Source organism: Nipponia nippon, unplaced genomic scaffold, assembly GCF_047370975.1.
Source record: "Nipponia nippon isolate SJK-2023a ecotype South Korea unplaced genomic scaffold, ASM4737097v1 scaffold_5, whole genome shotgun sequence".
Classification (NCBI taxonomy): domain Eukaryota; kingdom Metazoa; phylum Chordata; class Aves; order Pelecaniformes; family Threskiornithidae; genus Nipponia; species Nipponia nippon.
Window position 1 is genome coordinate 94505849 of NW_028262369.1, and position 24519 is coordinate 94530367.

Below are 24519 nucleotides of genomic sequence, written 5' to 3' on the forward strand. Positions count from 1 at the left end.
CGGGCACCTCGGTGCACTTCTAATGCCTGGTCTGCACACACACCAAGTAAACACACCTGAAACGAGCCTGTCACCTGGGAGAGCATCGCACTCGGACACTGATGAACAGCAGGAGATGTTGGGGAAAAAAGTAAAAGAATCTTGAGTTTTAATAAAACTATCTTGGAATAAAAAGTAGAGAGGCATCTGGACTTGAAGGTTGCATCTAAAAGGCCTCCAGACCTCAGGCAACTAGACAGAAGTAAGGGGTCTGTCCTGTTTGGTTTGCAATGCTTGCGTTGTTCCACTCTCAACAGGCAGGGAGCCTCCCAGTCCCTCTGCTTTACCCCCAGTAGGAATTTGCAGGAAAGAACAGTAAGTTCACCACACTGGCACTGCTGACAGTGCAGTTTCTTTCTATAAGCATTTACATGAGTCAAACCTGACAAGGAGCACAGGCTACATAATCAACTTAAAAAATCCCTGCATAAATACACGATTGGTTTTCTAGATATTTGTTGTAGTGTATTATGTGAATAATAAGTATGCACAGATGTGGAAGTGAAATGGAGACAGTTGACACAAAATCAGGAATCTTGCAAAACTACACTTATTGAGTCTTACTGATGGATAGATATGGTTCATGTTGGGTTTCCAGTTTTGATTAGAAAAATATCCTAGCGCAAATAAACATTCTTCTGCAATGTTTGAAAGCTACGCATGCAACTTTGGGCTGGGGCAGCAGACATGAAATTAAAACTGGAAAGGATTTTGTTCAAATAAAGAAAAGGAAATGGTCTGCTCTGCTTTTCTTGATCAGGATGATAAATAAGCAACCTAAGTCATGAAAAGCAAATCAAGAGCCAGATCATAAGCACTGGGTATGGTCACAGCTTTGCTGAAGTGCAGAAGAAAGTTGTCCATATTGTCCAGTTGCCCTATCCTTGAAATCATTGAGCAAGCTGCTGTGCCAGAGCTTGCTGGCACACTTGTGGACAGCTGGCTATCGCAGCTATGAGGGTTCTGGATCAGAGCAGACTGATGCTTAGTTGTCTCACAGATTGGACAGAGCAAGTCTGAAACTGTCTCCATTCAAATACATGCACAAATATTGCATTTCTTTCTTTTGTATGTAGGGTTATTTCAGCAGTCCTATTCACAATTATTGAATGCATTATTCTGGAACTCATGGTAGCCATAACCCAAAGCTCATCTGAAAATCCTTTCTAAGAAAAAGTAATAGCAGCTGTATGCTGTTTGCTGGGATTTTTGCACATCACTGACCTCCCTGGCTTCTAGATGAAGACTGTGTTTGTCCCTGCTTCCAAAACCAGTTCTCAAAAAAACAGAGTATGTCATAGTACTGAACTATAGAGCTACGATCTTTAGCTGACATGGAGTGAATCTGGTTTTCTGCTTTGAGGGTCTCTAGTACACAGGATGGATTACAGAAAGTGAGCCCTGGGAAGGTATGGGAAAGGCATTTTGCAAGTACTCACTGCGTGCGAGAAATGGACTGGCTCAATTTCACACTGAAAGCATCCATGTGCTGCAACAATATGGGAGATTATTTTTGCTTTAGAAATCTCACTATGACATTTTATGTCTATTTGATCCTTCTATTTTTAAAAGCCTTGCTAGCAATTTACTTTAGCAATAGAAGGGAAGAGAAGAAGTGCTCTGTTAACTATAGAATATTTCCTTTTTTCTCGATGGCCTGGATAGGTGGTAAAATGTAAGATCTGGTTGCGCACTCATGCTGCTTACTGGCATACCAAAGCAGGTCTCGGTTTCAGTCCCTCGAAGGCACTTCAGGGCTGAACCCCTGGCAGCATTTTGTGGTTCCCCACAAACGACTGCAGTGATGCCACTCACGGGGATTTGGGCATGAGGCGCTCATGGGTGTCATCATGGTCTTTATGTCCATGCTAGTATCCATGTGGTTGTTTTTAGTAATTTTCTCATCGTTACAGTTACTGAATTAGAATAAGATCTGGTTATTACACTTTGGTTTTTATTCACAATTGGTTGAACATTCTGTATTGGTAGATTGTGGGTTCTTTACACAACATAAAGCACGATATAAAGGCGTTATAATTTTGCTCTGAATTTTTAGCTTTGGTCAGTTTAAATCAGACCTTTTAATGTTTTGCAGGTTTTAATTCTATAGCTCATAAACTGTCATGAATTTGTTATTTTGTGTGTGTGTGTGAGTATTTGGGGAAGGAGTCTGTTTGTTCAGGGCATTTTGTTTTCTTTTGAATTTAACAAGATTTAAGGCTGAAATTTCCCATGGTGCCTGCAAACAGCATGATGTAAAGAAGTTATAGGCATGCATCTGGAGTGTCTGGCTTTGGTCAGTTTAAATCAGACCTATAATTTTGTAAACTTTTCTAGCATTTAATTCTATATACTTCAGGAAATGGTTTTGTTTAGCTACATGTTTCACTGAACTGCTTTCACTGCTTTGCATTAAAGCAAATAAACTAATCACCAGAAAAGACTAATCTGCCTGATCTGATTTGCAGGGAATAGTATGGATCACTGAGCATGCAACCTTCCATGTCCCTTATCATGAGGATTTGATATCCTTTTAAAATTCGGTTTCTATTGACTTTGTAACTATCAAGCTAATAGCCCTCTTCCCGCTCAGCCAGGTCTGTGCTTCAAATGGAAAGAACTGGGAGTTAAAACAGTAGATTAGTGCTGGTATTGATGTATTGACTGGCAAACTGGTAACAACAGACAAGGAGAAGGCTGCGGTACTCAACAACTTCTTTGCCTCAGTCTTCACTGCCAACCTCTCTTCCTGCACCTCTCAAGTGGATGGACCGCAAGACGGGGGCTGGGGGAGCGAAGTCCCTCCCATGGTAAAGAAGATCAGGTTCGTGACCACCTGAGGCACCTGAACATACATAAGTCTATGGGTCCCGATGAGATGCACCCCAGAGCCCTGAGGGAACTGGCTGATGTAGTTGCCAAGCCACTCTCCATGATATTTGAAAAGTCATGGCAGTCAGGTGGAGTCCCTGGGGACTGGAAAAAGGGAAACATTGCACCCATTTTTAAAAAGGGACGAAAGGAGGACCCTGGGAACTACCGACCTGTCAGCCTCACCTCTGTGCCTGGGAAGATCATGGAACAGATCCTCCTAGCAGCTATGCTAAGGCACATGGAGGACAGGGAGGTGATTTGAGACAGCCAGCACAGCTTCACCAAGGGCAAGTCCTGCCTGACCAACCTAATGGCCTTCTAAGTCTTAGGAGGAGTGGCTGAGGGAACTAGGGTTGTTTAGCCTGGAGAAGAGGAGGCTGAGGGGAGACCTTATCACTCTCTACAACTACTTGAAGGGAGGCTGTAGCGAGCTGGGAGTCAGTCTCTTCTCCCAAGTAACAAGCGACAGGACGAGAGGAAATGGCCTCAAGTTGCACCAGGGGAGGTTTAGGTTGGATATTAGGAAAAATTCCTTCACCGCAAGGGTTGCCAAGCATTGGAACAGGCTGCCCAAGGAAGTGGTTGAGTCCCCATCCCTGGAGGTATTCAAAAGAGATGTAGATGTGGTGCTTAGGGACATGGCTTAGTGGTGGACTTGGCAGTGCTAGGTTAACAGTTGGACTTGATGATCTTAAAGGTCTTTTCCAACCTAAATGATTCTATGATTCTGTGATTCTATGATGGAGTGACTACATCAGTGGACAAGATGTACGGATGTTGTCTATCTGGACTTCTGTAAGGCCTTTGACACGGTCCCCCACAATCTCTCTCTCTCTAAATTGGAGAGATATGGCTTTGGTGGCTGGACTGTTCAGTGGATGAGGAATTGGTTGGATGGTTGCATCCAGAGAGCAGTGGTCAATGGCTCGCTGTCCAGATGGAGATCGGTGACAAGTGGTGTCCCTCAGGGGTCTGTATTGGGACCAGTACTGCTTAATAACTTCATCAATGACATAGTGGGATTGAGTGCACCCTCAGCAAGGCTGCAGACAACACCTAGCTGAGTGGTGCAGTTGACACGCCTGAGGGACGGGATGCCATCCAGAGGGACCTGGACAAGCTCGAGAAGTGGTCCCGTGTGAACTTCATGAGGTTCAACAAGGCCAAGTGCAGGGTCCTGCACCTGGGTTCGGGCAACTCCTGGTATCAATACAGGCTGGGGAACAAAGGGATTGAGAGCAGCCCTGGGGAGAAGGACTTTGGGGTACTGGTGGATGAAAAGCTGGACATGAGCCGACAATGTGCACTCGCAGCCCAGAAGGCCACCCGTACCCTGGGCTGCATCAAAAGAAGGGTGGCCAGCAGGGTGAGGGAGGTGATTCTGCCCCTCTGCTCTGCTCTGCTCTGGTGAGACCCCACTTGGAGCACTGCCTCCAGCTCTGGGGTCCTCAGCACAGGAAGGACATGGACCTGTTGGAGCGGGTCCAGAGGAGGCCACAAAAATGATCCGAGGGCTGGAGCACCTCTGCTATGAGGAAAGGCTGAAAGAGCTGGGGTTGTTCAGCCTGGAGAAGAGAAGGCTCCAGTGAGACCTTATTGCAGCCTTTCAGTACTTAAAGGGGGCTTAAAAGAAAGATGGGGACAGACATTTTATCAGGGCCTGTTGTGATAGGACAAGGGGTGATGGTTTTAAACTAAAAGAGGGTAGATTCAGACTAGATGTAAGGCAGAAATTTTTTACAATGAGGGTGGTGAAACACTGGCACAGGTTGCCCAGAGAGGTGGTAGATGCCCCATCCCTGGAAACATTGAAGGCCAGGCTGGACGGGGCTCTGAGCAACCTGATCGAGTTGAAGATGTCCCTGCCCATTGCAGGGGGGTTGGACTAGATGGCCTGTAAAGGTCCCTTCCAACCCAAGGCATTCTATGATTCTATGATTCTAGGTTTGCCTTTTCAGATGCGTGTTTATTGCATCTGCATCATCAAAGAGTAAACTAAAATTGCTGTGAAAAGAAGAAAAGCTTCAAAACTAGCATGAAGCTTGTTAGTTCCTGAGAATTACCCACAAATATGTTTTATGTGACTGGGAAAAATCTGTCTCCATCAATATAAAACAGAGTGCACAGGTGTCAATCAGGATGCATCAATAGTAGGTTAGGTTCACAATTATTTTTGCTTTTGATTCTTAACTATGTTTATTTTGTAAATTTTGTATTTCTTACTACCATTTTTGTGGTTGGAGGTGTTAATTCATTCTAAAAGCATGAGAGTGATATTTTTAAAAGCAGATAAGTCCTATGTTCAAAAAATTATGTTTGGCTGAGTAATCTCAAAGCCTTGATATTTGCTCGTTATGCCTACCCATTATGCCTACCCATTATGCCTTTTGTAATTATGACCACTAATGCTACCTTTGGTTTTAGACTGAAAAGAATATATTGGTGTAAATTTTCATGGTCCAGATGTGTAAATACTGTAGAATAATTTTATTGATATAAGATGCCAATATTATTAGGATTCATAGCTTCTCAGTTGAGGACCATTCCTCTGTAGATGTCTGGGAGAAAAAAGTAGTGTATTTTGCAAATAAACATGTTAATTTTTTTTTAAGTTTGCATTCAGTATTAAATCATAAATTGGTTTAACTAAGAAAAAGCTGAATAACTGAAGCCAATAATATCTTGAATTGCTTAATATGTATTTTCATATTTATTCTTTATCTGTTTTCCAATATTAACCAGTAAGCTGGATGTCAGCTTGAAGGAAATAAGAATATATTGTTAATATCTTTAAGCTCCATGTAAAGAACACAATCCTAGTGGAATGGAAGCAGCATATTAAAGTGTGTTTTATGTCGCAACAGTATAGAGAGATCTGCATGAAGTGTTCCCTGCTTTACAGAAATCATTACTGAAGAAAAATATATTTGATAGAAACAGTTGAGTTAGCTTCTAAACTATAATATAATAACACAGCCTCACTGTCCATCAGTTGTCAAGTGAACAAGTATATATTTGAGGGAACGCGTGGGGCATAGGCATAGGAAATTTTCAAACCTCCCTCAGTTGGCTAGATAAGAAAACTCAACATTGTAGAATAGAAAAGGCAATAATTAATACGAGAAAAAAGGAAAAAGAAAAAAGCATTTGTAAAGAGACCTAATTTTTTCTTGATAATGTAAACTTCATCAAAGCTAATACTACGTCCACCAAAGTCAGTTGAATTATTATAATGAAGAGGAGAATTAAGCCCAATGACTTATTATTTGAAAAGAAAAAAAGCTTTTTAAAGGATAATGCCATTTAATAATTTCTTTTTTTTTTTATAGTAATAGCACTCTGTTTTGGCAAGAAAAGTTTAATAGTAGTAACTATGGTGTTTGCTGTTCTCACAAGCATGTTTGACTCCTCTTTTGAAATCCAATTTTGAAAAACTGATACAATTACTTGTTAAAGTCTATTGCATTCTCACTACCATATAAAGTGTTTTGCCATATTCGCCCAAAGCTTGGTTGTGTTTTTTCTTTGTTTACTAATCTAAGCAAATTTTAAAACCTGGTCAATTCCTGTGGAGAAGATCACAATTCCAGGTAACTCTATTTCTGAGGCCCTTATGGTGATATAAAATGTAATTCTCCCTCGAAGGTCTGGTCACACAGGCACCGCAGGCTGGCTTCAGAGACAGAGGCTACCACCTTTACACACAGTAAGTAGCATGTTTCTTTGTAGATATCCTGGCGATTTAAGAAATTAATTGGTTTTCTTTGAAAAGTCTAGTATGCATTTTTTTACTTGTATAGTCTAATTTATGCATGGAGAGCTTCTATGGACCCAAGACACCCTAACGGCTCCAGCTGCACTGTTGTGATGCATCGCGTCGGCAAAACACATACTGCATGTGCCAAAAAGTATCCATTTACTTGACAGACTAGCAGCCCTTAAATAATTATGGCACCATGATCTGGAATTTAAAGACCACTGAACTGATAGAAATGGGAGAAACATATTTATTAGAAAGTCAATATGTTCCCATACAAAATCTCCAAAGCGGATGTTTGACGTAGAGAACTGAAATACTCTGTCCCCTTTCACCTGAGGGTCTTGAAACAATTTAAATCTTTTCTTTAAATGTCTCCCTCATGTTTTGTCCTTGAAAATTGGAATTAAGCTTAAAAATAAAGCACAATTATATAAATGGTGAGATTTCTATAAAACATATTTTGTCCTCAACTTGCATGACTGGCCTGATTAAAACTCTGAGCTTATTCTTCCAAAGGGGAGAGATATCTTTGTTCAGAAGACCCCACCTGAGGAACTGTAATAGCTGACCCAATACTTCTGCTCAGTATAATTTATTTTTTTTAAATAGTTGGTGCTTTAATTAATATTATTTAATTAGAGCACATGAACAAGACTCAGCCCAAAGCAGTATGATAAATTCAGAAAGGTCTATATGATCATTCTAGAGATAACAGAGTGTAATTCATGTAACTGCTGTTGCAGATGTGTTTGGGGGACCTGCGTGGTTGTGGTTCACAGCTCTGAAAATGCGCTTGGGTTCACAGAACTTCTTAATAACACTACTGAAATGTATTGATGTGAAAATAGAATATCCATAAGTGTGTTAGGTAAGCATTAACTTCTCACCTTCTCACCATCATTTTTGTTCTCTTTAATTTCTTTGCAGGCTATTTTTTTTTTCCCCAGAACTTTCCACATAGAAATTTAAACTTCAAGTGTCATTACTTCACTGAAACTAATTTGTCCTTATTATTCCTCATTACCTTTTATCTTGTAATTGCTCTTTAGAGCTTCATACAATCTGCGTATTACATCCCTCTATGTGTGCTTTGCTAGTCCTGATTTTTTTTTTTATAAGCAACATGGTCAATATATACAAGCGGTAAGCACCAACCTGATTTGCTATCTGCAGTAATTGGATTCTGCATTTAATTACAGGTGGTAATGACATTTTAAGCACCTTATACAGGTGTTGGGGGGGGTTATGAAATGTTAAGCAACATTAAGAAAGTCTAAGCTTCTGGAGCATTGCCAAATTTCAGAGGTGCCTTTCAACTCCAAATTGCAGTTTTCATGTGAGGATAATTATAGCTCTGGCCACCTGGACTGCTCCTGTTGGAGTCAGGCAGAGCAGAGGAGTAAGCCTGTCTGCAAGCCCCACTTCACATCTTCTCTCTTTCTACATATTTTCATTTAAAATTATTCCAAATATGTTGTGGGTTGTATTCAATCCCTAAAAATACTGCACGGCCATCTTTTTGTGTGTGTGTGCTGGTCAAAACAAGTGGAAGAATACATTATTATGTATTGGCAGGGTGACCTTGGAAAAGCTATTTGAATTATGTTGATGGCCTCCTTGATCTTGGGGGAGTTTTAATTCATGCCTATAATTCCAGCCTGAGAAAATTAGGTGGAGATTTGTTTTGGAGCTAATGGGAAAATATATGGCCAGCAAAAGGAGTTGCCTTCTCCTTCTTTACTCATGTCACTTCTCCTGGAAGATAACTTTTTCCTAACAATGGCATTTCAGAGTTAGCATTTCCAAAATCAGCATACATTCTTCTATTTCTTTGGTCCTGTCTTTTAAAAAGAACGTGAAAGAGGCAGTGGTTTTATATGTCCTGCAGAAGCCTAATTCAGTCCTTAATTTCTCCTCCTTTTCTTCCCTTCCTACAGAACCTCTGCTTATTAGTACAAAAGCCAAAAGGCTTATCCCACCTGTGCTTGCCCAGCGCTGATTGCCTGCACGCTGCCAGCCAGGTCAGGGTGCCCGAGCTGCCAGTTAGGGGGCTCAAGCTGTTCCCGTTGGAACACGCAGCTTTATTTGGGAGATTGATCTTAATTCTTCATCTCAATAGCCTTTTCTGGTGTGAAATCCTGGCTTTACTGATGTCAACAGGACTTCAGTTCTGAGGACTTCCAGTCTTTTGAGCTGCTGTTTAAGCAGCACGTTATTATTGTGTGGTACTGTAGTACTTTTCCCTGCAGATAGGTGTTACATCGCATGCTGTCCATGTAGAATATTTCTGCCTATGAAATGTAAAAACAGGCAGATATCTTTAAAAAATGTTGTGAATAAAACTCAAAAATCAAGAACAGCTAAAGGTGAAGCTCACACTCATGCTTATCTTGCTTGTCTGTACCAAATTAACTAGCTGACCTTTTCTAAGTATTATAATATGGGAGTGATTGGCATGCCAGACCTAAGATTTTATTTCTCCTTGTAGGGGATCTGACCTCTGGCTGGTTATATAGATCTGCTTTACATTGCATTTCCAAGATCAGGCACTTTTATAAATACACGTTTTCTGTCTTTTTGTATACAGAGAAAGAGTATTCACTCATAAATGAATTCACAAATAGTCTGTAACACATGGAGGTCATTGTAGTTCATCACATTGATTCACTCTAGGCTGTGGTGGTACTTTTCCCTCTCCATAGTTAAAGCCAAACCCAACTTCTTGTGTGAAGTCTTCTTAGCTTCTCTACAGTTATGCCAAAGACAAAGGGGAATGTTCTGCAAGTTAAGTGTGCTGGTTGTTACCCTGGTTTTGTTTTAACTTCTCTGGAATATTTTTTTTCCCAGTTTTGCTCGAAGTCAGCTTGAACTTGAGAGGCTTCTCCTTCCCATTATCTCTGTACCAGGAGTGCAAGAGACGGGCTACCCCAGCAGCCAGGTCCCGCTCGCTGCTGGGCTCTGGTGTGGCTGTCTGAGCTATCGCCCTCCCAGCACACACTGGTGTTTCACCAGTCTAGCGTTAGTTGGCACCAGGACATCTGGGAGAGGAGGAGGAATGAGCACCAGAAGATGCGTCCAGTTCTTAATTTCTTCTTTATCAAGTATGCTTCAATCGCTGGTATCAGGAATTAAAACCAAATTATCCAGATTAAATTACTGACCCTCCTGTAAGGACATAATACCATTTCAAATGCGTCTCCAAGGGATCCTAAAGCTGGAGAAGGTTACTCCAGGGGGCTGGATTCAGACCTTTGTGTTTTTGATTGCCCTGCAGACCACTGCTTTCCGAAAGCACTACAGTCAGCTCAGTTTCCAGGGTCCAAAGCTCTGACTTTGGGCTGCCATAAGACAAGCATAAACCTTCTGAAGTAAATGAGAAGCTGTGGATGAATTTGGAGTCCGTTGTTTTTAATGATTATGGGCCTCAGTCAGTATTTAGGTGAAGAGATGTTTTCTGACATTGAGGTCGCAGGTACATACTACGTACGCAGAAGTAGCTTGCAAAGATTGCTGCACCGGCATAAGGTCAAATACTCAGAAATTAGAAAACCTGGTGAGTATTCACTGAACATGCTGAGAAGTTAATTTGCAATGTTATGTTCCCCAAACTCAAGGAAGCCCTTCTCTTTAAAGGGACCGATACGATGACAATCTTCAAACTGTTACCACTGGCACGAGGGGAAATTCGTACTGCCTCCTGCTCACCCATCATGTGGAGAAGCTGAGGACTCTTCTGGCAACATGCTTTGGGAAGAGTCAAGTGACAGCAACGGATTCAAAGGTATATTTTCTCAAGTGTTTTGCATTTGTGGAACTCATGTTATAGAAGGTGTTTGCAACTCTCCTGGTCACTACTGTTCCCATTTGTCAGTACTGTGATGTTAGGTAATGTTGGTCAGGAAATGGATACTCTTTATTTCTAGTGTCTTCATTTTAGGGGAAAAAAACAACAATCCAAACCAAATCCAGCCAAACAAACCCCAGGTTTTTATATGAAGGAGGATCCCTCCTTTAACAAACAAAATTTCATAAATGTTAATGGATTTTTTTTTCATTAGTCTGTGGGTAATTTTTTTTTAAGTTATATTTGCTTGAGCAGCTGCTTTTTTTTTCAATTTTAATGAAAAATGGATTGTAAAATATTTTAAATAAATATTTTCTCTAGGACGTGGAACACACAATGAATTGCTAAGTAGTTTTATTGTCTACAAGGATACTTGGGAAACAGCAGCTCATCTGTAAGATTCTAATTGTCATGCATAAAACAACTCAGAGGTTTCCATGGGCTGAGGGGTCTATCCCTGTGAACCGTGCTGCGTCTTCAGGGTTTTACCCTGTACAAGCTGGTAGATAGATAGAAATAGAAAAAAATAAATCTGTATTTTGCAGAGAAGATTTTAGTGATGAAATTAATTACACTAGCCTTAATAACGGTCTGTTGTGGCATTTTTTTTTTCCTTCTGTACAAATGTGTAAGTTCGCAGTGTATGTTCATGGTGTGGAATATACCATGAGTGACTGTTGTCTTACACCTCTAGAGATGGACAGCTGTTGATGAGAGGGGAACGTACAATCTCTAGTATGGTGGAAAAAAGAAAAATGAATGCTAAATGTTCCCCAGATCAGGTGCACCCTTGGGAAGATATGCACTGCACATCACAGAGTTATGCCACTACCTTTTCCTCAAGAGAAAAATAAATACTGGTGGCCAAAATGGCAATTTCTGCTACATTTTTATTTAATGCTTTCTCTTCTGAGCTCACTTGACTTAGCTAGAAAGCATTTTTCTCCTCGAGTAGTAATTATTAATGTGTTCTTTGGGTTTTCTTAAATAAAAAAATAATATTTGTACTTAACGGTTACACCCACAGAAAATATTTTAGAGGTATTAGTTAAAAAAAATGCAAGTCCTTAGCTGCAGCTAAGGTAAGGCGGGTTGCATACAGTGTGACAGAGGGAACAAGGGCTATTCACTTTTTAAATTAAATATTACCCTTGAAATGTTGGGAAAACTGCATGGGAATTTTGGAAAAGGGCCTGCTGCCTTGTGTTAGGAAAACTGCTGAAGCTGTCAATGTTAATTTTGTCATGGCATTAACAAACTCACCCCAGCAAATGGAGCAGTATAAACAGTAAGGGAAATTTATACTTTCCTAATTGCAACAGTGAGGCTCTTTCGTGGGTCCCAACACCAAGCTTGTGTCCTGCAGGGACCAGGGGAAGCACAAGGATGCTCGTGCTAAAAACTCAGCCTCTGTGGAACATTTCTCACTCAGTGGAGGCCGCCGGGAGCCCTGGGGCAGTGGAGCAGGTTTCCAGGTGAGTGGCGCTGGAGTAGGGATGCTAGTGACTCTTTGGAAAACTGGAGGGAATAATTTGATGTACTTTGAACTCTAATAAACCACACTCCCAAAAGAGAAGTGATCTGAAGCAAAGACCAGCTACATTTTCCTCAACTGGAGAAAAGTGAAGCAAAGGCAGTGAGAGACGGACAAAGCAGCCAGACCGTGGCATAGTAACGGCTTACGGTGTGTTTGCCACAGGTGATGTGTGTTTGTTTGCCACTTCTCACCTCCCTGTGCAATCTCAGGCCGTGCTCTGTACTCTGTCCTTGTTTATATTTGATGTCGCAGCAAGAAGACAATGTGCCATTAGCTTTTACTTGAAAGGTCATATTGAAGTTTTTTTCTTCTAATCTGAGGGATTTCAACTATAGCAAAGTAAAATAAAATTTAAAAATCTGGTCTAAGCAACCCCCCTAACCTGACCGTATCACAGAGAAATGAAGTTAAATGCTGAATTGTGTATTACTGCAGAATTGCTCAACTTGCTTTTCAGTCACCAGTATCAGTTGTTCTCTGTGTGAAAGAGAATGAATTCCTCCAAATTCAGGAAATGATCCTGCAAATTGCAGCTTGCCATTAACAAAAAATAGATGTCAGGATGTATTTTACCACTTTATAAGTCAGCACACTGAAGCCATGTTTATTGTGAAGCACATGGGTAATCCCATCCTGGCTAGTAGATGCGTTGGGGTATCAGATGTGCTGCTGAGCTTCCGGGGCTGGATGGAGATTTGGATGTCTCAGCTAAGCCATAGCAACTGCCCCTAGATATGAGCTTTATCTGTCCTAAATACAGAATAATGTCCTAAGCATCGCAGAAAAAGGCTTTCCCCCACATTTGGGATGGGTTATGAGAGCATACCTTGTCATTTCAGCTTAGCTGAAATACTGTTACTTCTTAAGCTGCAGGAACTCAACTGTTCGGCTGAGCCTTAAGTACCTTTTTGTAACTTCAAGCATAAGCTTATGTGGTTTGCTGAGGCAGGGCTTACATTTTGACATTAATGTTAACATCTATGCGTATGCTTAGTTTCAAGCACTGTCAGTACTCACATTGGACTTGGATTTTTCCATTGAGAGTCTGAACTGTAGAGAAGAAACAAACCTAGTGGGACAGTCTCCTGTGTAAATGCATTTCATAAATATTTGCAGAATCAGGTCTGCAGGTTCAAATGTGTCCTGTAGCTATTCTATGTCTTTGACAATGTTACCTGTTCATTTTGTCACTTCTAATTTTTTTTTTTTTGTTACTAGTACAGTGTTTGAAAATAATTTTCAAATTTTATTCTCTGTTGATCAGGAAAAAAACCCCAGAAGTATCTATACAGTGTTAATATGAATATTGACCACAAGGTGAACAGGACCCTCTTTTTTTGTCAGAAGCTTGCTTGTCAGCATGCTGGTGATAGATCAGATGTAAAGAAAATCACTTCTGCAAAACCAATTTGCTAAGGGGCTTGTAAAATCCATTTTTAAAAAGTTACTGAGGCGAAAAAGTGAAGGACCAGCCAACCAGATATTTTGATCGGCTCTTCAAGGTCAAAAACTGATTACTAATTCATCAAATATCTTACTGGTAGCGCTGTTTGAAGAGCAAACAACTCTGTGCAGATGTTCTACCTAATAACTCTAATACCATGGAAAGACGGGTAGGGTAGGAACAAACAGAATTTTTTACTTACTTTTGGCAATGCTACAATCATAGGAGCTGTGGTCTTCAAAGCACTGGCAGCCCACTTCAGTACATTGTCCTTTGCCGTTACAGAAAGCAGGACACCGGAGGACGGTGAGGATTTCCTCCTGGGTAGCAGATGGCTGGTTTCCTACCTGAAACACTCTGTTTCTGTTTCCTAGCACTCTCCTTTCACATTCGTTTTCCAAAAGGGCTACCAGTGCCCTCACCCAAGCCACGTCATCTTTGAGCTGCAGATCTAAAAGGCATATATCAATTGCCTCATCCATCTGTTTTCCAAGGAGACCTTTACACACTAAGCCAATGGTGGAATTTGCAAGAATTTGGTGGCAGATCTCCCGAGCTTTGGTGGCAGTTAGGCCATTGGGAGTGGGCCATGCCAGTGGAAGTTTCGTCCGAATCCCTTCAAAGTAATCCTCTGGGAAAAAATATGCAAAGCTCTCTGAGTCTCTCTGGCTTGGGCCATGCAATGCGTGAAAGGATGAGTATTCATAATAGTCGTCTTGCCTTTTTGCTCTCCGTGGGTCTTCTGTTTGTTTGGTAGAGTTAATGGAACTGTTGTTTTTCATGGAAACCTTGTGTGCGAGGGGTTTTAATTGGTCCTCGGGGCTACCTCTCTTTTGGACTGATTTAGGCAGATAGCTTTGATCAAAAGACTTGGTCAACGGTTTCTCGTCTTTTCTTAAAGTAGACTCTGTTTCTGAGCGAGTGACAAACTCTGATGTAACATCTAGATATGGGATTGCAGAGGTGTAATCCACGTGATCGTAATGGCAACCAGGGGACTGAGGGAAAGGCGTCTGAAAGGCATTCAGCATGTTTACTGTGGGCACAGACTTAGTGTTCTCCTTCTGACACCTGCAGTAATTTTTCCTTTGCTTCCCCTCAGAAGGTGCTGGAGTCTTGTCAAATAAACTCTTCCCTGGAGGTATTCTGATTTAAAAATAGAAAGAGATTAGAGGGAGGAAACTTTCAACAAATTAGTCTACAATACCAAGTAAACTTTCTTTCCCTGAGGCCGGGGAATGTATAAATTCGCAATCTACCAAAGTACTTAAGAAAATGCTCAAGTTTAATCTCTGTTTTCTTTAGCCACTTTTGCACTGCCCTTCTTGAGTTGTCCTGTACATTTTTTAGCACTACATTGGGACTTTCTAGTAACAGATGTTTAAGTGCTTTGCTGGAGCGTTGCCTAACTGCTTGCCTTCTCTTTGCAGAACTTTCTCTAAGGTGCAGGTTACCCTCCGCATACTGCCCATGAAATAAGGCCTTGGACTTGTCCCTGGTGTGACTCAGAGCTTGGAGAATGACAAAAAAAGATGTATTTGTTTCAAATGCTTTATTATGAAAATCATCTTTATCTATTTGCCTGTGCTCTCCTTACCAGGTGTTTCCTCTAAGACTTGGATCAGTAAGTTTATTTTTTTTAAATGTTTTTTTCCTTTATTTTTTTTTATGCATATTTCATTTCATTCTTGTCTTCTAATGGAGCTTTCTTTGAGTTTTTCTTTTGACACAAAGCAGTTTTATATTGATAATAGGGCTAGGCCATCACATAAGGTAAGCTTATTTTTTTTTTCCCCTTTTAATTTAGTCCAGCTTCAATGATGGATGAACTTCTAGAGAGTTTAGTTTGAATAAACAGCCATGATTAAAGTTTCTTTGGAAACTTCATGAGAATAAGATCTCTTATTGATCTTATTTGTGCAGCACAGGAGGAATCCTGGAGCTTTATAGAAAAAGATATGCTTCTTGTCCCAACAGTTGGCAGCACTTTACTTCCAGACAAATTTGAAATATCACCAAAAATTTAAATTATTTTGGCATTAATTTTGTCTTGCAGCCAGAACGTAGAGATTTCAGGAAAGTGGAAGCATTTGCCAACATTTTGGAGCCAGACACTAGATTCTGTTGTAACAATCATAATTGTTTTTATCCAATTTTTCCAAGATATATTGAAAATGGCATGTATGACATTATTATTTTGATCATTGATACAATACTACTTTTAAATAAAACATCATGGTGACACAGGCAAAACGAACCAATTTCTCTTTCTAAAACAGAAGCCCAGACATTTATGAAACCATTTTACCCAATGTGCGGGCAGAGCAGAAAACAATGTGATACGACAGGACAGCTTTTGTGCTTGCAGAAATGCAGAAGCTATTCTGCACTTTCCTACAGTCTAGGACAATAAAACATATTTGGTGATTGAGGGAGTACTGAAACGACCTCTGGTCCCTTGGACAACGCAGTTCAGTGTCTGAGCGGGCGTCCTGCACGCACCGTTTCTCTGGCTCTGCGTGGTGGCGTTACCTGCAGTGGAAGCTGCCCAGACTCGCATCATGAACTAACTATAAACCTAAATTAAGGCAGCAGAACTAGCTCTTTCTTTGAGAGAGCACTACAAAAACTAGAAGCTCTAAGTAAATATTGCGTATTTAATAAATAAATAGAAATCATAAACTGGTCCAGAATCAGGACAGAAATGTAAAACAAAAATGAAAATTTCAGCAAAATGAAAATGGTTTGCCTTCGTATTTTATTGAAACAAATTTCTTCATTATTCCTATGTGAAACCAAATGCCTTCCTTTGATCAGGTCCAGTCAACAGGATGAGGGTATATGGTGTGGAGAGGATGGAGCCACTGAAAAGCCCGTCCTTCCTCACAGGCATACACACACCGACAGCACCTCAGGGAGCTAGGATGTGCCTTCTGTCCCCCGCATAAGATGATGAGACTGTCATTCCTCTTAGCTGCCCGTTATAATCAAGGAAGAACTAAAGACAAGTTTTTCAAACTAAGTTGGATGCTATTATAGAGAGAGAGTTCAAAATTAATAGCATTGCTGCTGGTTTCTCAAAAGATTTGAAAAATCATTTGAAAAATGTATTTTACCTACTTAAAATACATGTTTTAAAGTTCAACTCTTCCTTGTCCAGATGCTATTTAAAGGCTGGGAGGCTCTGATGCTGTTTTATTCTTTAAAAGTTTCATTGGAAAGCTGATGTTTAAAACAGATCTGTGCCATTCAGAGCCCTGCAGCTGCTTGAGAGAGGTGGGAGCCAGGGAAAGAGCCGAACTGCCAGATGGTGAGCACTCAGACTAGCTTCAGGTGCTGGAGAAAACCTAACGTGCTTTCAGTGTTATTTAAAATGGAATTAAAAACAGCAGCAAAAAAAATCACCCTCCAGGTTTTGTTTTTTACTGTGCCATTTCTCTGTGGGAGGGTCAGAGACCGATCCAGTCTCCTCCAGAGGTGGCCTTAGCCTTTCCATTGGCTTGGTTGTTTTTTTAACCAGGTTCTGAAGGTCCCTTGAGAATCCATCCTTGGGAGTACTGCGAGGTGAAACTCATCACCCCTCTTGCCCTTCTCACTTAGCAGGAGCTTCTCCTGCCTTCCCTGAAGCTTCTCCTCCGCTTCCCAAGCGCTAGGAAACTCCGAGCTGCTTTATAAGTAAATTGTTATATAGTGTGCTTTGGCTTCTGATCGTTCAGCAAACTTGCTTTAAACAGGTCCTCCTAAGGATCTTGTTAGTCCTTCTTTGGATAGTCAGCCGTTGGTCGTTCTTGCACCAAACTATTTCTTCATTTGCTTTCCCAGAAGCAAGCTCTGACTGATTATCACATTATTAGGATGTTAAAGATGGCTGTTGACTTCTAAATAGTGCAATTTGTAATAGCAGGTCAAAATTGTCATTAACTAGCCATTATTTAGGCCCATTGAATGTAACTAGAATATGATAGAGGTGTTTGTTTTTTTTTCTGAAATGCACTAGGTCTAAAATTTCTTGTTCCCGTGGGATTGCACTAAGTTCCCATGTACAGATTTAGTGGTACATTAAGGTGGTTTGCCTTATTTTTCCTGATTTGCAAAACATACTTCACAAACAAAACTACACAGTCAAGCAAACCCATTTTGATTTTAGGGAACATCTATTAGGCACGTTTAGAGTTCAGCAACAGGAATTAAAATGTAGGGTAGGGACAGGGATAGGGACAGGGACAGGGATACAGCAGGGTGCCAGATCCTGGCTCTGGTTCCAGACCATCTGCCTCAGAAAGTGCAAGTTTTTAGAGCTCACTGCCATCATTAGTAGAGTAGGTATTAAGTTTTAGCATGGTACGTATATTACCACACTTCGTCAAAATGTAACATTTAATCTATACTCACATATTGTAATTAGTGTTCGGGAATAAAAGAACAGGGGAAATACCAACCCTTAATTAATCCCTATTGTCAGTTATCTATATTTTCTAGTGTGGGTGAGAACCACATTTTTTTTAACAGCTGAGTGGGATCTTAACACAGCTGTTAACATGACATCACTTGCAAATATAAAACTTCTCTCTTAGTAACTGCTTATGTGTATTGTGCTGGCGGAGAATGAAGCCCCCGTAGTGTTCGGATGGTGATGGGTCTCCAGGCTTCCCTTACTAGATTGAGCAGATCCCTCTGTCAGGTCATGAGGAGAGCACGTAATAAAATAAACCTATCGACACCCCTTGAAACAGTGCTACGGAGCATCTCCCGGCCTGGATCCTCTCTCGCTTTGTACCTCCACTCCTCTGGGAAGTCTTCCTCGGGCACATTGCTCAGGTCGTTGTGACCGATCCCGTCAAAGAGGCCACACAAACCTCTGGTGCTGTTGAAGTCGCTACCCGGCGTCCTCACCGTCAAACCCATTCCCCACTCGCTCACGTCAGCTCGCACGAACGCTCCCGAAGGGAAAAGGATCTGAAGAGGCAGAAAAAAAAAAAACAACAGCGAATTGAAGCTGTTACCAAGCTTTTTATGCGATAAAATTGTCCCTTTCTGTAAATGAAAATATTGAAGTAGGACGTTGATGGTGGCGGAGGTAATTTAAGATCACTTAGACTATAAATATTTATTTGTGCTCTTATTTAGCTTGTTTTCAGATTCTGTGGTACTAATACCTGATAGCATTGCATAAATATAAAACTGCACAAGTACTTTCTTTTTAAATTAATAATTAAATCCATTGAAGTTTTCCCACTGTTAAGTTACCAGCTAATTTTTGAAACAACTTCCATGACAATAAGGCCACCCTTGTGTCTTTGCCTGGGAAATCATTTGTTTTAGATAAACTGCCAAGTCTGAAAAACAGCTTTCTTCCCTCTGAAAAATCATTTCATTTTCCAAGGCTGGATTACCCAGAAAACGATTGTGTTTTAAAGTGGATAAAGCAATTTTCTCATTAAAGAACTTGTGGTAGGCTTACACTGACCTTTAAAAGAAAAAAAATCTTGAGGTTAAGACAAAGAAGTAACTGTGTGGATAATGGATTTTTCAGATTGGTGTCTCAAGGAAATAATAAAAAAAAAAAAAAGAAAAAATCTGTTCAGCTGAAATGTATTTTTGCTTGTTTGCTTTATTTTTACAGGTAAAAAGAAAATTATTTTGAAACTGATCTGTGCCAGGAGTGGAAGGAGGAGCACTCTATCCTGACAGGTAACCTTAATATTTTCTTTTGATCCGAAATTAAATGTTTTCAGTTAATCTTAAAAAGTATGTTAAATAGTTAGAAACATCTCATTACAATAATTTCAAAAGAATTATTTTCCTTTTTTTAAGTCACCCCTGCCCTGTTTATTCAGTCAAATAATGTCTATTGCTTTTCTTTCTTTCTATATTGCTTTTCTTTCTTTTTATAAAAATCTATAAGGGATTTTAGTCCCTCATAAGTTCCTCCCCACCAAATCTATTCATATCTGTGAAGAAGCAACTAGCTTATATTTGTATTTCTGTGCTGGAATCCAGAGTTTACATTTTGGCTGGACTAAATAATAATCTTGCCCATTTTAGCTTCCCAGTGATCATTTCGGGCATGAGAATACTTTTTGAGCAGCTCTCCATGAGTGATCTCCTCATCCAGCTGAGCGGAGCAGCAAAGTGCCAGTGGTTGCAATAACAGCCAGGGACACTATGTTTTGAACTCAGGCCCTCTTGTTTTGATCAGGGCATTTAAAGCATCCTTTCTTCAAAAGTTGTTGGCCCTGGTGAATAATGGAAGTCATCATATAAGACCAGTCTTTGAATACATCAGAAGGTCTTGGCGGTACCTCCACCTTGGCTGTACTTCCACCTTGGATGTACCTCCACCTTGGCTCTATGTTTCGCTTCCCAAGGTAAGTTTAAAAAAAAAAAAATTCCCCAACATAAAGCTCAAATGGCCTGATGAGTTAATTTTTTCTTAGTGGTTCAATAGGTAAAGCAGGAGAACTACAGTTGACACAGTGCTGGGCAGGATTTGATTTTCTTCTTCAGATAAACCTGTGCCTTCTAATTACACGCTTTACTCCCGGGAGGAGCATTTCCTGCAAGGCTGCATATAAAATCCTTGCAGTCAGGACTGCATGAGCTGCTTCAGTCTTCTGTGCTGTCTGGATTAATATTTCCAGGTGTGGATTTATTTCAGGAATTCAGAGGGCTGTAACGCTTTCTTTTCCCGCTACCCTGGGCAAGGCGTCCTATCTGCCACTGAGGACCTAACAGCTGCCCAGGTTTTCTGTAACCCACCTAGATTTAATACTGCTGATTGAGGCTTTGAAGAAGCTTTTTTGAGACCTCAGTTTGCAGAGATATATAGTGACTGGCTGCTGGAAGCTGCTACCTTGTGCAGAAAAGCAAGTGACTTAACCCCGTTGAAAGCATCAGCCTTGAACGGCGCGGGAGCAGTGGGGGAGCCGGCTCCTGCGCTGCGCGGGGTTGGCGACGGGCAACTGCTCAGCGGATCGGGATGCACCGTGCACAGCAGCCTGATCAGGGACTGTATTCGGTGCTGCACAGATTCCCATTCGGATCGGGGCAGGATTCACGTTCGTGTCCTGAGGGTGTCCTAATCTGTTTCACTGAGACTTACACAAGGTGTAAATGAGAACAGGGGATTCCTTGCTAAGATTATTCTGGTAATAAAACAGTAATTATATTGCATTCAGCTGCAAAATGAAATGACAGCTTGCTTCCTGCTTTTTCTCTATTCTGTAATTAACAGGCTTTCAATTACTACCTTACCAAGATCTATTCCAAGCAAGATCAGAAGGAGAGCCAAACACAGGCACTCCCTGCACCGTTCTGGCTCCGTTGTGGACCTTTCTTCACCCAAAACATTTCCTGGCAATAAACCTTGATGGTACAACTCTAGGACAAAATTATCATCTTGGCCATAATCTGTGGCTCTTCTCCTCACCAAAGCCCCTGGTGCAGCCTGCTCTTATTCCCCAAAGATTTCACTGGGTAGTGTGGATATGTGATACTTACGCAAAGTATGTTGTGGCCATATATTTTTTAGGCAAATACTTTAAATTATACCAAATGTTGCACATTTGCAGCCCATTTTCATGGCTTTTGGGGGCTATCTGGATCTGACTAGTATTGCCTTACTGTTCCACTCTAAAACTACATTATTCCGCTACCCGTGATCTTTCCTTGAATATTTATATCAGAAGCTCTGCAAAGAAATTTGCTTTATGCGATGTGGTTGGGTAGTGCCTTGCATAAACTGAGAGCAGATTGCCGTACTGGGGAGAGTAAGTAGCAATATTGGCATTCCACTATGTCTCCCAGAAATTTCCAGAGATATTTGTTTTGTTTTGTTTTACAGTTTGTTAAACTAACACTTTAACCAGCTTCTTCCCTGCATCTTGTTTTTCGGTACATTTTGCTGCAGGCACTCTTATGCCTTCAGATAGATATTTTTGTAGCAACTTCATTAATAATTCAGAAATATTAAACCCGCATTTTTAAAGAACAACAACAACAAGAGTACTCAAATATCCACGTACTGTTATTTTTCTCCCTCCGTAGGACTTAAGGATTTTGACACGTGGCGATGCCTCAGTGCTTTTGACGGCTAGCTGGGGTCTGCTCTCCCGAAAATGGCCATTGCAGGTGTCCAGCACCACGGTGTCACCCCCCTCTCGCGCAGCTACGCCGCAGTTGCAGGCGGTGGCGGAGCGGTGGCCTCCGCAGTCCCACTGCCGAACGTGCACTTCAAACGCCCGCGCCACGCTCCGGCACAAAAGGAAGGTGCCGATTTTATAGTTATCGTAGCGCCTAAACAGCAACAAACAAAAAAGAGGATTTAGAGACCCAGAGCATCCACCTGTGACAGCTGTTTGTTGGTACTTGTACAACAGCGCTCCTTAATTAGGCCAGCGTGGCAGCTGGCCTTGGAGGAGGGAAAAATCAGCACGCAGAGAAGCGTTTCGCCGGCACCGTAAGCAAGGGAACGCCATCGCAGTTATTAGCTGGAAGTGCATAAGAATTCATGTGAAAAGCGGGTAGCTGTCTCCCAGCTGCTGCTATGGTAACGGGCACGGATAAAAAGGATAAACATTTGATAAAAAGCAAACAGAAAAAGTCCCTGCCTCCAAGTCTTAATAAATATATTTTGGTTCTAACCGGATGCTTTACAGCATGCTATTCTTTAAAGCAAAGTCAATGCTCAAATAACCTCTTCTGTGACTAATCACTAATGTTTACAAGACTGACTGCGGCTAGGTGAATGCTTGATGTGAAAATCCGGGATTCTAACAAAAACCTGTTAAAATGAAGTTGGTTCCCTCCCCCCAACAACTTCACTGTAAGCACAACTTTGGCTCTAAACGGACTGGCCATCAGCACAGTGCAGTGCGTTGAACGGTTTGGGACTTCCATTCTTCTCTGCACAAAAAGTCCTTGCTCCACCTGAGTGAGGCGACGAGCAGAATAACTTGAATAACTTTGCAGGTGTTTCCCCTCTGCCCGAGCCAGGTAAAACTCCACCCGGCTGCAGCCCCTCGGGTTTCCACAACAGGGACCTACGAGAGGATCTTCCTCTGCTTGTTCTTTGCTTTCTCGCTCCATAAGCTTGTCTTGTCCTTACTCTATTTTATTCTAACGAGATGTATAAAAGTAAAGAAAACAGTAGCTGTATACTTTATATATGTTGCTGGAGTTTTCTCCTGACAAACCAACAGCTGCCATCTTTAAAGATGATGGATTATTCTACTTCCTTTTAAGGCACCCCATTTAGTTCTAAACACGTTTTTTAGGCAATTAAGTGCAATGGAAACTAAGCTATAAGCTTATAATAATAAGTGTTATTCTTTTCTACGATAAAAAAGAAAATGTAAAAAAGTGTATAAAATAACTAAACTAAATAACAGGATCATTTTTAAGCACTCTTATACGAACATCAATATTTTTTCAGTCTGTTAGTGTTTTCTACACAGAGGAACAAATGGCTAAACGACCAAGATTTTTTAGCATGTATATATCTGCATTTTATTTCTCTTCAGAATAAAAGCCATAGAAAACTCTGTAGCTTAAAACACAATAAGAATTTAAACTCTCTGCTAGAAAACGCATTCGACTTTATCTTTCATCTTGAAAAACTTAGTGAAGTTGGCCATAAAACAATAAGATTTTGAATGATTCTGACTCATCTTATTTTCTAATGAGGTACATAAATCCTAAGTACACTGCGCAGATGCTGTTGCTAAGATTGATTAGAACTAAGGAGACAGAAAAAAATAGATAATCTCTTTTAACATCAAGTACTAGCTCCGTTTGGATGTCTTCACAGGAGAGGCAGAGGAGATGATATTTTATGAGAATCACCTTCCGCAGTTTCCTTCAATGGGGGAGCTTAGAAGGAAAGGTGTTTAGAGAGCTTGAGGGAAAGTAAAGCACCAGAATGGCTGTACCCAGGCTAATCAGCTCTATCTGGTAAATAAGACTGTGTTAGCATATGCATATAAACATCATTGCAGTTACGGGAGCTATTTACTGCTTAATAAGCATTGTCAGTGGACCCAATCCAACTCTCCTGGAAGTCACTTAGAGTCCTTCAATTAAGTCACGGCATAGATTGCGTAGCACATAACAAATCTGCAACATGCCTAAATTGAAACTTTCAGCTGCCTTTGAATTACTTGAATGGATAATTGAATGTAGTCAGATAAACTTTTCTGATGTTTATGCAACTGTAATTGTGATAATGATTCTTTGGACAACATTTGAGAAATGGAATTGCAGCCTTGTGGTGCTAAAAGCGTGAAGTAGAGTTACAGGAGCTCTTGCATGAGGGAGCTCTGCGTGTTCTGGGAACCAGGCACCGCCGCTTGGGTCTAAAGTGTCCTCCGCAGTGCACTTCCCCATCCTGCTGCCCGAATAGTCTGTAGCAATGGATGCACTGGGTGGAAAGCAGTTCCCTCCCACCCCACCTCTGTGTTCGGGTTGTTTTTCAAGGAGTGTAGCAAGTTCTTGTCCCAGCATGAAGTCATGGCTCAAGTTGTGCTCTTAACCCAAGAATTATAAACCACGCCTAAGTAAGTCTTTGCTTATGACAGTGAGATGCTATAGGAATCATTTCTGTTGGTTCACTATAAGAGAGGGACAGAAAGGAATGTAAATGTATGTAAACACTTACTACTAGTACCTTTAGATTAACTGGCACAACACACTTACTATTCACCAAGCTGCACTTCATCTTTTTATTAATTCAGTTATTATTGTGGCTGCTCCTAAAGTTTTTCCACCACAGTTTTGCCACCAAATAAGTTGATTTGTTGACATGCCCCTCCAGGCAGGCTCTCTCTTTCCTCGCTAGTGAGAACTATTTTGTGCTAGTTGTGACCCTAGGAAGTGCTGGGTGATGCTGGAGGTTGTCCTGTGGTTTCAGAGCGCTCATCACTAGGGACTGACTGTGTTGTTCTCAGGGAGTGAAGCTGTTGGGTTATGTTCAGCAGTCCCTGGGTGCTTAGAGATGGATAAACTTCTACGGACCATCAAAAAGA

The 24519-nt window shown here is 41.0% G+C and overlaps 1 protein-coding gene across 1 annotated transcript in view; it reads right to left on the reverse strand.

The window, feature by feature from the left end:
• Positions 1 to 24519, reverse strand: part of LOC148052391 (von Willebrand factor D and EGF domain-containing protein-like) — a 188148-nt gene that overhangs the window by 91886 nt on the left and 71743 nt on the right. Inside the window, exons 9-11 of the mRNA XM_087731996.1 lie at positions 21523 to 21793; positions 18276 to 18454; positions 13701 to 14644 (exon numbers count right to left, since the gene is read on the reverse strand). Coding sequence (XP_087588122.1) covers positions 13701 to 14644; positions 18276 to 18454; positions 21523 to 21793 — 1394 coding nt within the window. The remainder of the gene's footprint in view (positions 1 to 13700; positions 14645 to 18275; positions 18455 to 21522; positions 21794 to 24519) is intronic.